The sequence below is a fragment of the Gambusia affinis genome, linkage group LG21 (genome assembly GCF_019740435.1).
Source record: "Gambusia affinis linkage group LG21, SWU_Gaff_1.0, whole genome shotgun sequence".
Lineage (NCBI taxonomy): Eukaryota > Metazoa > Chordata > Actinopteri > Cyprinodontiformes > Poeciliidae > Gambusia > Gambusia affinis.
Genome location: NC_057888.1, coordinates 6,243,417 through 6,260,599, shown reverse-complemented (window position 1 = coordinate 6,260,599; position 17,183 = coordinate 6,243,417). Strand labels below are relative to the sequence as shown.

General features: G+C 36.5%; 1 protein-coding gene across 3 annotated transcripts in view; it reads left to right on the top strand.

Moving 5' to 3' along the window:
- cdh19 (cadherin 19, type 2) overlaps positions 1-17,183 on the top strand; it is a 112,057-nt gene that overhangs the window by 69,849 nt on the left and 25,025 nt on the right. For 2 of the 3 annotated variants that reach the window (XM_044104134.1, XM_044104136.1), the window contains 4 exons: positions 7,268-7,420; positions 11,892-11,970; positions 12,066-12,126; positions 16,750-17,122. In XM_044104134.1, coding sequence (XP_043960069.1) covers positions 16,877-17,122 — 246 coding nt within the window. In that variant the 5' untranslated portion in view covers positions 7,268-7,420; positions 11,892-11,970; positions 12,066-12,126; positions 16,750-16,876. The remainder of the gene's footprint in view (positions 1-7,267; positions 7,421-11,891; positions 11,971-12,065; positions 12,127-16,749; positions 17,123-17,183) is intronic. The other variant, XM_044104137.1, reaches the window with a different exon arrangement.

Here is a 17,183-nt window from a genome sequence, read left to right as displayed (position 1 = left end):
TGCCTAATTATCTTCAACAACATTTCACACTTAATCTACTGTTCCAACAGCTTAGTAAAGTGAAAAATGTTAACATGGACTCCTTGCCTTCTCATTCCTTGTGTCAAGGAGTGCGTTTTAACTGATTTTGCCTCTGGCAGACTTCACAGAAGAGCTAGGTTTCTACTTCCCGACGCCCTGTAAAGGTAAAAGAACAAAGTCTCTCTACATACCTTTAATGAGAAAGAACTATTTATTTCAGTAATGTTAATACAAAAGCAAATAGGATCATTTTAAGACAAGAAAAGTACCGGTATATGTTTCAAAGCCAGTTTAATACTGATGCATCAAAATCTGATTTTACATCACATACATACACATTTTATGAGAAAATATATATTTGCCTTCCTGAATTGCTTGTTATCAATAGAATTTGTTGATGTATAAACTAAGCAAAAGAATGGGAATGAGAGGAAAGTTAAGTGACTTTCAACTTGCCATGGTTGTTGGTGTAAAAAGCATCAAAACATGGTCCTTTAAATAAACCCACCTAAAACACAGTTATGATAGAAATTCAAAGGGAATGGATGACAAGAATTAAGCAGCTTCCCTTCCTGGGAAGTAGAAAGACCGTAGCGGTTGTTGTGTAAGAGAAGGCTTGGTATCACTGAAGGATTCTTTGGTCAGGAGGATAAATCTGGCTCTCAGTCTGAGCATATCATCTCTGAGAGCAAGACAGACAAACTCCAGAAAGCTCCTCATGCGGTAAACCAGAAGCAAGGTCAAAAAAGCAGGTTTCTTCTTGAGGGTATGCTCAATAGAACAGGCATAGGTCAGGGTTCGTAGTGTGGGTAGATGTCCAGATATCGGAGATGCAGTGGAAAACCATCAGGGTGAGGGAAAGGAGAAATTTTTCTGGAACGTGAGCTTGGTCAATTGCATGAAGACAAACCAGAGGAAGGAAGGAATGTTGGATTTATATCAGCATACCAAGATGAATATTAGAGGTATTTTAGTACCTAGATTTTAAGGACATGGGGGACGTATTGTTGATTTCAAGGTACGAAACCATGAGGTAGAGAGGTTCAATACCAGTAAAATACCAGAAGCATCTGTGTTTGCTCAGTTAGCCTGGGTGATCTTGAACTGCCAATGTTATAGCATTTGAACAGTAAGGTGAGTTATGACTCTTTGAGCTCAGGAAGCTACTTGAAGATGTAGTTATTTATAGGGTACAAAGAAACAATTGCTAGCTTAGAATTTCTTGAAAAAACTGAATAGTAGAGCTGGTATATGGCAGCTTTGGCTGTGGTCTTCAGAAAACATGGTGGATGACATGAGTCATCCCTCATTGTCAAAGCTTTCTTTACCTTCCCCACCCTATTTCCAGACTTTGTTACTTTAGTTTCCATACAAGAATACACTAAACATAGAAACAGATGCACAATAAAATACCAAAAACTGTATAAATGTGAGATTACAATGAAAAGGCCTACTTGAAAATATGTGTTTTGACTAGTGATTTGAAAGAAAAAAAAAAAGAGTACAAACATTGCTAATACCTGGTGCCAAGGCAGACAGGGAATCATGACAATTATCTATTGAAAACTGCAATTGACTGTCTCTTCTTGCCCAGCCAGTTCTTCCTTTGGTATATTCATGTTAGAATTTAATTTTTTCCCCCCCTTCTTGCTTAGAAATTTAAAGTCCAATGGTCTAGTTTACAAAACAAGTATATTTTCTACAAATTCTTCAATTATGTTTTGATTGGAAAAATGTCTTCTTGTCTTAAAAAGGAGAGCCCATCTGCCAAACACACAAACATGGCGCTGGCTCCACAGAAACCTCTCAAAGGGAGATGTAAATTACTTTAAAAGCCTTGCTGGCTGTCACAAAGAAATTAATATCCATTAGTATAAATACAGTTACTTTTTTGTTCCCATGTAATGATTTAACACATGACCTGGCATTTCAAGAGACCTTTGTCTAATTAAAAAAAATTGATTTGCCTTCATCACTGAGAGATGAACACATATTTTCCAGATGCACCAAATCATTGTTTTTCGAAGGTTTTGACATATTATGGGATAATAAAACAGTATCATCTTATTAAATTAGATTTTGTCTTGCTTTTTGTGCACAAGGCCCCTTGCTGCAGTTCAAACATAAATCTAAAGGTGCAAGGTGCTGCAACTTCTCTTGTGCCCTGCATCTTTCATTTTCCAAAGATGGAATGGGAAAAAAATCTAAAGTTTAAATGTATTTGAAATATTTTCTGCATTCTGGTAGGAAGTCTCCAGCAGGCAACTAAATTATTTTAACATTATCTCATTAAGGCTATATAACTTCTTGTCCTATTCCAACCAACATCAACTTTCAACAGTGCATCTTTAACATCTATTGCTTAAATCTATGTGTTTATTTTGAATCAAGGGAAGGGCATGCAGCTCCTAGTTATTTTTGTCAAAATCACATATTTTAAATTTAAATAACTTGAACACTATACCTGTTTCTGTATATCTGCCTTCAGTCCAAATTAAATTAGATTTACTAAAAAGCTTAGATGGGTACAGTTTGCTGCATAAGTGAAGCACACATAGTAAATCCCCCCAAAATATTATTAAAATATTAACTTATCTCATAACAATTCATAATGATATGGATGGGGATATTTTTTACAGGTACATTATTGCTGAAGTACCTTGGGTGCAGGGATTAGCTATAACTGCAGGCCTGAATGAATAATGCCCAAAACTGAATATAACTGTGACTGGGCACTGAAGAACCAAATCTGCTGCAATCTGAGTGCGACTATTTGAGCTTATGTTTATCCCTGGAGCTGACAGATATCCTGTAGATATTCTCAGCTTATATATATATATATATATATATATATATATATATATATATATATATATATATATATATATATATATATATATATATATATATATATATATGTTCGATGCAGTAAAAATGTAGACTAATGCCATTTCAAATCCCCAAAATTAACTGCTTACTAAGATTGTGGTAATGCTCTTCCACGGAGACCGATATGATTTTTCTCTTTTTTTTTTTCAAGGTTGTAAAAAAAACGACAGCATGGCTGGCGAAGCTACTGAAATGTCACCTACTCAACCTCCAAGATTAGCTGCAAAAATGAGGGCGGCAAAAGCTAACAAGACATGCTGTTCTCACCACTTGTCAGCTTTTTGTCAAGATTCCTTTTGCGAAATGGCTAAACTTCCAATACACTTGCATGAGCTGCTCGTGGCTTCAACAAGCAGTTGATTTGTCTGTGATATTCTTTGCTTAGCTTCTAATGTTAAATTTAGAAAATAAGAAGAAACTGAAGTAAAACCCTCCAACTTTCTATCCTTGTTAGAGAATTTTGTTCAGTGTGGCTGTTATTAGGGATTTGATTAAATATTTATAATAAAACAGAAACAGAGGGGTCAATTTAATAACCTGAACACAGTAGGATGTAGCATCTGTTTTAATTCGTTTAATCTGTGTAATTTTGCTACACCCCAGACACTGTGTCTTCTCTGGTAGGCAGGTTGAAATGACGCACAGCATGTCTCATACTTTATTTAGTAAAAAACTAGATTAAACATGTCTCTTCCATCCCATAATAATATACTAGAATATGTTGGTCTATCCCACCACATAAAGCCAAAAAGTGCAAAGACATTTCACATAAAAGCGAACAGGTCTATTTAAATTCAGGTCTGTATCTTAATATCATAACATCTTCCAATAAACTGGGATTTTATTTCTCAAATTTCAAAATCAGTGCAGGTGTTTCCCTGTTCCAACATACCCTGTTTTTAGATAGTCATTTGCAGACGTCTGCAGTACTCCCAACACTGGCTCATAAGGACTGCCCTTATTATATGAACTTATAATCTGATAAAAAACTTACTGGCAAATAATACATTCCATAGCCAGAAGATGTCATTATGGAGCTACAAGGCTATTAGATAACATATGTGGAAATATTTTTTGAGCAGTGAACTGGAAGTCCAGTATTTTTGGTGGAACAATCCCAGTCTGTCTTCCAGAAAAGGCACATCCAGTCAGACGAGCGACTTGAAAGCGACCAGTCGGACAAGTAAGTGAGGTCAGTTTTGATCACTGACCTCAAAACAGTAAAAAGTGAAAACATTTTGTGAATACACCTTTCTGCTTCGAGTGCAATGCTACCAGTGAAGCATGAAGCTGCTGTTGTGCTTATAGATTCAGGACCCGTGTGTTTGTCTGCTACGTTCTGTTTACACAAGTTGTTCAATTTAATTGTCCAAGTGGCAATGAAGATCTGCACTGCTGAACTATGCAGCAACTGTTTGGCCATTGTAAGGCATTGTATTAAATCAGATATTTGACTACAGTATAATTCTGAAATTTTATTTGATAAAGTCATATATTGCCAAAATGTGTCTCCATTAGCTAGACAACTAATTCTAGCATACAGTAATTTAAAATACAGATGTTCAGCTGAGTACAGAAACGTCTCGTTTCCAGACCTCCTCAAGCACAATGTTAGCTTTTTTTTAATTTAGTCATAGCTTTGAGTAAAAGACCTTGACAAACATGGCTTTAGCCGCTCTGCCCAATTATCACTGAAGTATAGAACAGCTGTGTAGTAGCAATAGCAGAACAAATCACTCATTAATCACCCATTTGCCTTAAAATACGGCAACAGCAGGGAGGTGGTCAAAAAGGTGCCGCCAATTTTATGCTTTCATTAGCAGCTTACAGTAATAATTACCCGAGGGCTGCTTGAAGGTGAGTCTTGTGTTTTTGTAAAATTCAGGCAAACATCCTGTGCAGGAGTAGTAGCTAAAAAAAGAAAAAAAATCACGATGCTGACATCCTTCGTGTTTTCCTTATATAACACGTTCATGTCGCAGGTCTATGACTTCCCTCTTGTCCCCAGAGGTGGCTGTTTTCTTACCAACTTAAGGTAGAGGACATTGTCAGGACACGGCAGCTTATACATGTTAATGCTCCCTTTTTCCTATTCTGCTGCTGTTAGATTGATGGCTCGGCAGCGGTTCTCATTGATCAATCAGACACAGTCTGCGTCTCAAATGAACCCCGGCTGGGAGAGTTGTGCATTCTTCCGAGGGAGCAGCGTCCCAAGGGGTACAACAGTGAGATGCACTGGATCGATAGTTTTTAACTTATTTGTGTAAATACTTTTTTTAACCTTGCTGATTTATCATCTGTGTTTAATTTGCCACATAAAGAGAGAAAACTAGCATGGATGTCATCTGGCCCGACGACACGGCTGTTCAACTTGTACTTTTCATCTTCATGGTCAAGGCAGGAAAGAGGAATAGAAGAAAGATGACAATTAATTATGCATTTCATCAGCATGATGGATACCACACTCTTAACTCCAAACTATATTTCCCTGGAGAACGCTGAGCATTCAACTCATTCCTCGAGTGAATCCTTCGAGAAATGTTGTCAGTTCAGGAGATGACATTAAGAAAAACTGCTTTTTTATCTCTAGCTCTAAAGTGGCTTTTATACACGTCTTTTTCTTTTTTAAGTAAATTACACTTTGGACAAAAATAAAACATGCTACCTGTGCATCAGAATTAAGAAATAATCTTTTTTTTTTCTTTCTCAAACATTTTTCAGCAGTTCAGGTCACATATCTTCCTGCACTCAATATTGCATCATTCTAAATATGTTCCAGTTTACAAAGAGTTTTCATGAATTTCATCAATACCTCAAGAGGAATTTGAGAGGTTTCTATTTTACTTAGATTGGACCGGCTGATGAATATGACAAAATGGGAGAAATTTTGATCTAATTTTCCAATGTCTAGTTTATATAGAAGCAAATTTTTCTTTGCCACTGAAAATGAGAAAGACAGAAAAACATACAACTGAAACTAAACTGTTACAATGAATAAAAAGACATGAAAACAAGTTCAGAAGTTTACATACATTTTTTAGTTTTTTTGTAGAGTCACCTTTTACTCTTGGGTAATCTTTCCATAAGCTTTTCACAACATTTGCTGAAAATTTAGCATGACTGAGTGAGGTCTGTTGCTTGCTTCATTCACAAACCGTATCAACTCAAATCGTCTTATTCACGGGTTTGGTTTGTTCTTCAGTGCAGCTTTTAAAAGTGTTTTGCTGTAAAGCATAAACTACTTTGCCATGTGTTATTTTTTCAGATAAAATGTGTCTGAACGAATTTTTTATTCCACTTCGACTTTCAAAATCTCAGTAGCAATTAGATGTAGGCTTCGAGCATTTTTTTTCCATTTGAGTTGCTCAGATCATCATCCAGTCAAAAGGCCCACCTACATAACACAGCATCTCAGAGCTCTGTCTTTAATCTTTGATGTAATGCAAAACTTACTTTATAGTAAGGCTGTGCAGTTCTTAAAAGAAGCTACATGCAGCCATAACATTCTATAAATTTCCTTTCATAAGAAATATAAGAATCTCCTCATAAAAAGTCGTCTTTCATCTTCTCATAAGATGTCTAATGTTACAAGCAGCTGCCTGAGCTGAGTTGTCTGTCTGCAAATTATTCTGAAAAGCCTTTCTGTATACTATTGAACTGCAGTTTTATTCCAAAATTACTGGTCTGGGAAAAATTTCTTTCACCCATGCTCTTAGATTTTTATTTTTTCATCCTAATTTTATGTTTTCATTAAATTTTAAAGTTCACTTTTTTTATTTGAAGTGAGGTTTTGTGAGAGTTCTTGATGAACCAGTATCTAATCTGCAGCACATTTCTGTCATTCTCTCTGTATTTTAAATAGACATTCCAGCACCTTTTCAAACTTGGACAGAAAGCAAAACAACTCTGAAAATGTCATAAAGGTCCTGGTGAAGACTTTTAATATCAGCTTCACTAAAAACTCAGGGGAATTTTAAAGGAAAGTCTGTGGTCATGTACATTGGAAACGAGGGTGGCCTTCACCAGGCAAGATAAACAAGGTTTGTTAAAGACATCCCTTTGACAGTAAGATGTCTGTTCATAGCTTCTCATTGCAATAAGACAAAAATGTCAAAAAACGCCATAGCTTTTCATACAATTTATACTAAATGAAAATCAAAAGAAAGTTATCTCCAACATAATTTATTTACAGCTTTTCCCCTGGCACATGAAGCCATTTATGCCATAGTCAACAAAGTGCACTACATTGAGTTGTTATGGAAATACTGACTATATATATTAAAAAGAACTCAAAAGAAAGTTGGCTTTGTATCACAGCCATATCTGACACTTTGAAATTGACCTCTGTCTCTTTCAGAAGCTTCTACCCTTCACAGCAATGCTTCTCCATGCCGTCCATTGATGCAGTTTACAACCGTTTATAGGAGCGTCGTAGTTTGGACGATAAGCTCAGCATGGAAAATTCAAGGATTTCTCAGACATGCATGAATGAGTCAAAGCAACACTCCAGGTATGTGTTTGATGAAGGTAGACATTGTAACATGATTTTGCACAATATGCCCCTATAGTCTCTGTAACTAAATACACATAATTTTAAAATGTGTTGTTTTAGTTGTACAAATTTACAAATCGTCAGTGTAGAAAGTGTTCTTTGTTTAGTAGCATTGTGAATAGTGGAGAATTGTGGCTGGACTAAAGTTATCAGTAAAGACTTTAAAAAGCTCCACCTATTATTTCTGCAATCAATTCCTGGCCCAATAGCTTTGCATTTCAATATTCTATGATGAAAATATTCCAGATTTACAGGGAAAACTCCAAAATTATTAAAGCTTTTCTTTTATGGTGCCATTTTGGTGCCAACAGTATAGAATTACCTCAGTTTATTTTATGTACCATTAGAAATTTTTAAACCGAGGAAGTATGATTTGCTTGCCACATCTGTGATAACTCTTAAATGCCATTGTGGATTTAAGTACCAGTGTGTGTTGTCACATTAGCAGTGAGTGTTGTAACAGCAAATACGACCTGATGAAGTGTCTTTAGTACATCATATAAACCAAGGTCATGAAGAACTCCTTGGTACAACTGTCTACATGTTTCTCATTGTCTTTCAGTGTCAGTTATGACTGCTCACAGAAACCAGAAACCCCAAAAAAACACTAATAATCTGACTGGATTCATTTGATAAGAGTTTGCTGCTGGTGGAATGCTCTGCTGACATCAGATCAACACTGATCTGGGTTTTTGGGGTGCATGAAAAACACAGTCCCCTGCCCACACAGGGGTGTCAAACTCCAGTCCTCAAGGGCCACTGTCCTACAGATTTTAGATGTGCCACAGGTACAAAACACTGGAATTAAATGGCTTAATTTCCTCCTTCTTGTGTAGATAAGTTATCCAGAGCCTTGCTAATGACCTAATTATTCTATTCAGGTGTGGAGCAGCAGAGGCACATCTAAACGTTGCAGGGCAGTGGCCCTCCAGGACTGGAGTTAGACACCTGTGCATTACATGATGGAGCTTAAGTGTTCCCAGATCATTTAACCCTGTACATCTGTCCATTCATTGTGTGTACCCGCTTATTCAGGCAGGGGAGCTGGTGCTTGTCTTCAGAAGTTATTGGGCATTAAGCGGGTTGCATCATGGATATATCACACAAATCTAAGTGCAATTTAAATAGACCAGTTAACCTAACATTCAAGTTTTTGGACTGCAGGAGGAAGTTGGAGTACTTGGAAAGAACCCATGGAAAGTGAGAATATCCAAACTCCATACAACAAGAGTCCAAGCAGGGATTTGAACTCATGACTTTCTGAAACTTGTGGACGTTTTTTTTTTCTCCAATCCTCCTCTGATTGGTTGCATTCACAAATGAAGGTTTTTCATATAAATTTTCCTTTGTTACTTCGTAAATGTTTAGTATCAATGGACACCGTGCACTTTTGATCTGCTTTGGACTGAATTGCTAACCCGTATTAGACTGGTGTTGGAAATCTTACAAAAACAATGTGACATACAAAATGAAACAGCAAACCTAAAACTGGAACAGACCGAGTTTTACAAGAACAAAAATTTAAATGTCAACAAAATTTCAAAACATAAACCAAAAAAATAAAAAATAAATTAAATCCACAGTCAACTGCGCAGTCTTGGATTAACTTAACTTTGTAAAGAATTTGGACTGTATGACTTGATTTGCGCTTTGATCAAATTTTTCTGACAGGGTTATATTCATGAAGTCCATGAAACTTTTTTTCAACCCTGCTTTATACCCATAAATCAGGCCCAGCAGCTGACAACCACTCCTCTCATGTGGAGGAGGCAGACAGTGAAAAAAGATGCTGATGTTTCCTCTCAAATACAGAGATCCACCTCAGGCGGCATCGTCTCTGTCCTTATTTGTCATAAGTGTCCAAGACAAAGGCCAAAGAACGTACGAGGAACATACATTTTTAATGTGACATCCTCATCAAATTCACCACAGTGGACTGAGCAGAATGCCAATGACGCTTCATTCCTCCTCCAATTACACAGAGACAATCTAACAATATGTACACAAGCTGTGAAGGGCACATCTGCCTCCGACATGACAAAGTTGAACAGTTCAGTACTCCATCTCCTGTGAACTTTTTATGTCACATGGCGTATGATTGGGAAATAACTGGTTTTCTACACGATCTTTAGAGGCATTCATCAGTAGAGCACAAAAGGCCGGAAAATATGAAAAACGATCAGTTTAATATCAGTGCTGCTTTGTCTATTTTGGTGGCTCCTGCAACAAGAAAGATACCTTCACCGATAGTTAGATATATAAGAAATAACAGAGGACTATATCATAATTATAGCTCACATTATTTACACAGTATGACATCTCCGTGAATGCTTATTTGACCAGACTTCCCTTTATCTTCGTTCGAATATGCTGACCGTTAGACTGCACCCATTATTTTACAGCACTGAAAATGTCACAGGAGACTAAGAGATAGTCGTATCCGCCGTCGCGTTGGGAGAAAGAGAATGTAAATAATTCTAAACCACAGCTTTCATTTCTGATGTTTTTTTCCAACGCTCTGCCTGCACTCCATCATTATAATGAGGGAGGCTCAATTAGACAAGGTCTACAATGAAGGTTTTAAATGTCACAGAGCAGGTCCTGACATTTCTCTGTTTGATATGGAATCAGAATAGGAGGGAAGTTCACACAGAGAACTAATCTCAACCTCCGAAATAACAAATTCCACCCTGTCAGGGAGCTCTGAAGGGAGGCTTCTGTGGTCACTTAGGGGACATTTGCACCGACGGTGTTGGTTTGGACCTCTTAGAGTTTTTTTTAATGATGGAATCCATTAGCATTATTTAGGGGTGTAATTAGCCCTCTGAGGTTCGTGTGCTTACGAGGAGCACATAACGAGGAGTCTTGTGGTATTTTCACGAAAGGTAATTGGGTTGTCAAATCAAAAAAAGACTTAAGAATGACAACTTTTAACTTTTGGTAATTGGAGCTACTTTAATTGCTTTGGAGAACTAAACAAGGGGTGTGTGGACGAAAAAGAAAACCCATTCACCACATTTCAGACAACATGAATATTCACACAGTCTGGAAAAGTTTGAAAAAAATCAATGGAAGTGCTTTCAATGTCTGGATAAATACGGTAAAAGAAGGAAAAGTATTCTATGAAGAATATAGTCCAGATTATAATCTCTCTACCATCAAAATGGAGTATGAAAATTTCTTCAAATAAGTAGCAAAACCAATGTATTTTTATACCAAATTGTCTAAAATATGCTGTGTTGCATTTATCTATCTTTCTGTCAGTCTGTCCATCCATCCATCGATGAACGTATCCAAAATTCATTATGAATTTATTGAATTCATAGTGGTTCAAAAATTCATAAACGATGGTGGAACCCAGAGCGACTGAAGAGTTGCAAAGAGTTATTGCTTCTCAAAAGATACTTTTTTCAGTTTTAATACCACATACACTACAGCTCCTCTGTATGTGTTCTTGGACTGGTAGAGACTAATTTGCAATCACAGACACAGCGATTAACTGTATGTTTGTACTGACAATGGTATTCATCCCAGGCAGCAGTTTCTACCACATAATCATGCAGTGCTGCCTGAGGCGTACAGATCACAGCTAGTCAGTATTTGTTTCAAACATGTCCTTGGGGCAAGAAAATTTTTGCATACATTCAGAATTTAATGATACACAGAAAGAAAAAAAATAATACTACTAAATTCTTCAGTTTAATGTGTCAGATGCTTAACTCCTTGTCTTTTATGCTGTTTAATTTGCACTTCACCCCCTTCGGGATCTTTTTAAAAATTTTCAAATAACTGTAAATCTGCTCATGTCAAAAATGATAAAGCTATTAGCTGCTATATAATTACAATAAATAACATCGTTTTCCCTCTATAGTGGATCATCTACATGATGTTTGATGAGGAAAAGTTGATAGTAAGCTTTAGACCAACTTGCTCAAACAAATTAAACATTGATGCAGTTTTATAGGGCATACATTAATACATTTTAATCATTTTTCATTTTTTCTGATGATGTAGGACAAAATGGAAGGACAAACATTTCTGGATTAATTTCACAACCGTCACTCACTGGAGGAGGTGGGAGGGGGCTTTACTATTTAAATAGAACCAGATTTGAAAGAAGTGTGGAAGAACAGCATGCTCCCTCCGCTTGAATGTCAAAAAACAGATTGTTGGTGTCCTATCACTAGCAAAAATGGTGACCTTACAGTGGATGAAATACCATCTGCTCAGTGCTCCAGCTCAACTCTAATAAGCACAGGATTGTTCACAAAGATGAGACAGAAAGAAACCAAGGAAAAAAAAAAAAACAGATAAAAAACCATTTGTAAGTCTGGGCTGGGGCTATCTGAATGTCAATGAAGGCCCCGAGTGTTCTGCAGTGTTCAGATTGGAGTCTCAGACAATAGAGCCTGTGTTTGTTCTTCCTCAGAAAGTTGGAGGAGGACAGAAAAGGGGGAAGAAGAAGAAAAGGCGAGGTTGTCAGTTGAAGGGATTACGCATTGTAAGAAGTATGATCATTCGTCTCTCTTTCTGTGTTGAGTGAATTTCTTTTTATGTACCAGGATCTTTAGTTAAGCTGATTGTTTTTTCTTAAACCCAATAGTGATCTCTGTTGGAGGCAGCCCAGACCAGTGACTTGGCAGACAGAAGAATCACATAAACAGGTGGGTGTGGCGATGTAGTTGAACTTGGTTTCAGTTATTTTATAAAAGCAGGAATACCTTTTAGTCTGACAAGATTTTAGATGAGTCCTTTTTTGTTTTCTTTAAAAGTGACAAGTATTTCTGTTCTTTAAATTTGGTTGGGTTATGTTGTTTTCCAAAATTATTGAAAAGATTTAGCACTTCATCTTTCCTCACCACAAAAGTTTGGAAATATCTTAGTCACTTAACCATTCAGATTTTGAGACTAATTCTTCTCATCTTTATTTCAACTTCAAGTCATGCTACTTTCTGTACTTTCAAGATTAAATTAAAATTGACTTTGCTATCACAATGCGCTGTAATATTTGGTGATATATCTTATTCAACAAACATATTTTTTTAACTAATATTATCAATACCCCAGCTAATTGCTTATTGGCTTTGCTTACATAACCAACATTAGTCTTTAAAATATTAAAGTAACCACAGTTCGCTTTAGTTGCAGCCATATAACTGCTGGTATTTATACATTATAAATACCATAAATGTAAGGAGACCCTAAATATGGTGAAATATTTCAGAACTTAGCCCACAATGTAGCATCTATTCCGTACAATTCAAGAGAAGAAAGATTAAAATTATGAGAGGAAGAAAAACGGTAAAACTGAAGTACCTCAGTGGTTACATATGGCTAATACTTTGTTGAAAAAGACAAAAAACCTGTTTGTTTATATTCATAATAGAGTCTTCTTAAGTGCAGTCCTAACAAAATTATAGCAAACTTGATAAAATAATTACAATTTTGTATTCCAAATGAACTAATTGCAAAAACTCCAGGTGCCCAAGTTTTTTTTTTTTTTGTTTTGGTTTTTTTTATATATATTTTTTTTCAATAAATTCCAGTTTTCAAACAGGTTGATTATTTCATTTTATGGCAGACTGTTTCTTTTTTTTTTAGACTTTCTTGGCGTCTCTGAAATTCCTTCAGTTTTTAATGACATTTTCATGCACATCAGAACAACAATGGTGAGAACTTGAGCAGAAATTGCAATGTCTAACTGAAACTTGTGACACAAATGGTCATTTGTTGCATCAGTGATGTGCAGGCAGACTATTTTTCACTTATCACAGAGCTCTTTATTCTTTCAATAGGGTGCTGGTTTGTTAGGTCTCAAAGCTCCTCCTCACAGACATTTTTCCAGAGTTCCTCCACCTCACTGAATGATTTGACATTTCAATCTTCAGGTTATGAACTCAAAAAATACTGTTTTTTTTTTTTTTGTTTTGTTTTTTTATTTCTCAGTTTTGATTGTAGAACTTAATTTGTTCACGTAAGCTACAAGCCTGAACAAATTTCACATGAAAAAGTTATAACCATAACGATTTTTATATTTAATCACATAAACTCATTGCTTAATGAATAACTTAATTTATAAAGTAAAAAAAAACAAACAAACAAAAAAAAACATTTCTCTTCATCAATTAATATCTCAGCTTTGTACTGTTTTATGTAAATATATCAACATAAAATACAGTGAGCTAGATATGGTGCCTTCATTCTTTATTTAATGTCATTAAAAAATCTCTCAAAATTGAAGACGACATGTGTTTTATGCTTTTGTAGCCTAATTAAGAGGTAATCAAAAGCTGACTTTAATTGAAACCCATCTAGTCATGGCTTATTCTATGGTGGCAGCATTCAAGAATTTACTTAATTGTTTTTTTGTTTTTTGTTTTTTGTTTTTTACCTCAGAAGCAGATGAACAACAGAATGTGGTGCTAATGCTTATGAATCTCTGTAAATTCATTATATTTTGCAAAGCAGAAATTATACTTTGTATTTTTAATAAAATAAAACAAATTGCTACACAAATAAGTTACATCGTGACTCGACATCCCTCTGCCTTAGACTTTGGTCCCAACTTAGTAAACAAAACCCCCATGGCAGTGTCAAAGTTGTTGATTTACGTAGTTAAATTGTAAACTGCAACTCCCCCGGCTGACTCCCAAATGACCAATTAAGGATTTTTTGTCTGAAAAGCATGATCTTAAGGAAGTGACAATTAGTAGATGCACTTTTCTTTAACAATTTCAAATAGCAGGAAACAAATAACACTTGTAAATCTTTATAGTGCTTAGTAAAAGTAATCAGACCTTTGAAACATTTTCTTTCCATGCCTTTTTTTGTGACATTTAATCTCAGTATAATTCCAGCTGTTTTGAGAAAGCCTCAGAGATTTGTCAGTGGACATTAGTGAACAAACAGCAACCTGAAGACCAAGTAATAGAGCACTGATAAGAGTGGATAAGTTAAACTAAATTAATGTAGATAGGATGATTTCCTTTCTGTAATCAAACACATTTTGTCATACACTTAAAAAATTTCAAATTCTAAACTTGTCATTTCAAAATAACATTATTTATTAAAACAATTTTATTTTTGGTGAGTAAGAGAACAGAGGTCGTAGTGAAGTTTGTGGTTGTAACGTGACAAAATTGGAACAAGTCAAAATGACTGATTCTTTTAAAGCACCGTGATTCATGTTCTTTTCAGTTGGACATATTGCTAGAGCATTAATGTATTAATTCAGGCAGCAACAGGAAATGATATTAAGGTGTCACCCACAATGTCAAAAGACGGACTCTTTTTCATTATTGCCTTGCTTCAATGTACAACATCTAAATGTGTTGGCACTTTAGGATACCTTTTAATGGCATCCTGGAACCATTCCTACAAAAGAGCTGCGTTTTATGAGCTAGAAGACGTATAGAGAAATGATGGGACAGTCTCAGCGCATCTAGTGCCTAACATGGTGAGACTGCAGCTCATTGTCATTCTGTCATGTGGCAGAGCAGAGCGCCAGCGCTGCTCGGTACGTATGGGCTGCAAGAGGCTGGCTGGAAATGGGAGGAAGGCCTATTAGATTTAATGAATGGCTGTCAAGCACAGGCCACTCTACATGTTCCATGTGTCATGTACAATGAGGATTCCTTTAAAAAAGGAGAAAATATACCATTTAGTCCAATGAGTCTCTCTGGTTTTAGGTCCTCAGAGTTTTTTTCCAGAACACTTTAACACATGTAAGTGCTGATATGCTTGTATTATAAAAGCCTCTATCTACGAAATGTGCTTTTAAAACCACACTTTGGTTTAGCTGCTCTTGTTATCAAGTACTATAAGCATGGCTGTCACACACACAAACATGTTTTTACCATACTCATGCCTCACATTTCCCTTTTCCAGACCCTGACCTAAGTTACTCTGGCTTTATTTATCCACAATTTCATCACTCACTTTCAAAATGCCCCATCTTGTTAAGCTGACAGCCAAACATCTCTTGACCTGTGCACTATTCCAGCCCACAGAAGCATTTTGAAACAGATTCCTTAGTTTGTTGGCAGTTGCTTGGTGTAACATCATTGACGGACTGTTGTCTGAGTGTTGCCTCGAGACGTTCGGTCCAGGCACACGCCTGGCAGTCACCATGAAAGACAACAACGCCTCACGATTCACTGGTCACTAATTGTAGTGTCACTCCGCAATGCTCAGAGATATGAAAATGGCCTGTATAGACATACGAACTCGCAAACAGAGGCCCTCATTCGGGCCTTATTGTGAAATTTAATTTAGAAGGAAGTCCTGTATAAGAAATTGATTTTAACAGCTTTTTGCAAATGAATCTTGACAGCTAATTTACATTCACAGGAATAAATATGGGAATTGTGATGTATTGATACTGCCACTGTGTTGCTGAAAGCCAGATATTTCACTCACTTTCAACTACCTGTTGTTGTGAGCTGTCAGTTTGAGGTAGACGAAGACCAAAGCAAGTGAATAAGCATTTTCCATGGTTTATAAAACACAAAACAAAGTTGACTGGATGTGCATGTATGTGTTAAATTTCTAAAGGGTTCCCAGGCCTGTCGGACAACACGTAAATGGAAGTGCCTTACAAATTTGTTTTTGGTCCTGACTTTCGTTGTCCTCGCACTCTTGACCTCGATCTCGCTGCACATTATAATTGGTGCATCGATTTGACTCACAGTTTGTCAGCGGTGTATGCGTCTCTGTTTTCTGTGTCTAGGGAGACATTGATCTAATTAGAAGTCTTCATTAGTCAGCTGCAGAGTATAGTGTCATCCTTAAGAATGATGATCTGGCTCATCATCCCAGACATAAAACACAATACAAGGCTTTGTCCACATGTAAAAAAAAATCACGGTTTCACTGACATAAGGAAGTTGAGAAGCTTTCTGTAAAATGAACTTTGCTTCCAACAAACCTTCAGTTCTCTAAACACTGTTACTGATTTTGAGGAACGTAAACTCGATCAGTTAACATTTTTGTTCACACTAACCTGGTTACCCTCCAGGAATTTAAAGTTATTGCAGGATTTTGCTGTATTATAAAGTAGCTGTGAGTGGGTAATTTTGTGTGAATTAATAGATATGGTACAGAACTTGCATTGAACGTTCAGTGCTGTTCACTAACTGACAGTTTGATTCAATATTCCAACAATGTGGAAATATTTTTTAATCAAGCAGCTTTGTTGGAAAAAAAGTGCTACCATTCAACAAAAATTTTGTGCACAAACAGAAGTTGTTCATTTAGCAATTTAATTTCATTGTGAACTGTTATTTCAGTTATGAACCTGCTTACAAACAATATCGGAAGATGGAATGCAGCACTGTCAAGATTATGATCTACAGCCCTGGTAAATAAAAGATTACCGACACACACAACCTCCTTCTTTTCTATTGTTCTTTGACCATGGGGGCTGGAGAGGAAATGCATGCACGGACAGTAAAAATGAGCACCCCGGGGGTGCTGGCTGTGGTGACAGTGTTTTCTATGATTCCCGGCGGGTTACTGAGTGATATAAGAGATACTCAGGGTCTGGAAGGCCAACAGCTGGCCTGGGGGTCCACTGTTCTGCACCATCGCCAAAAGAGAGGCTGGATTTGGAAGCAGCTGTTTGTCCAGGAGGAAGATCCGACTTCTCAAATTATTGGCCAGGTGATGCTTCAAACTGAATGCCCGCCATGTCCTTGACATGGTTATTCCCTTTGAAAACACA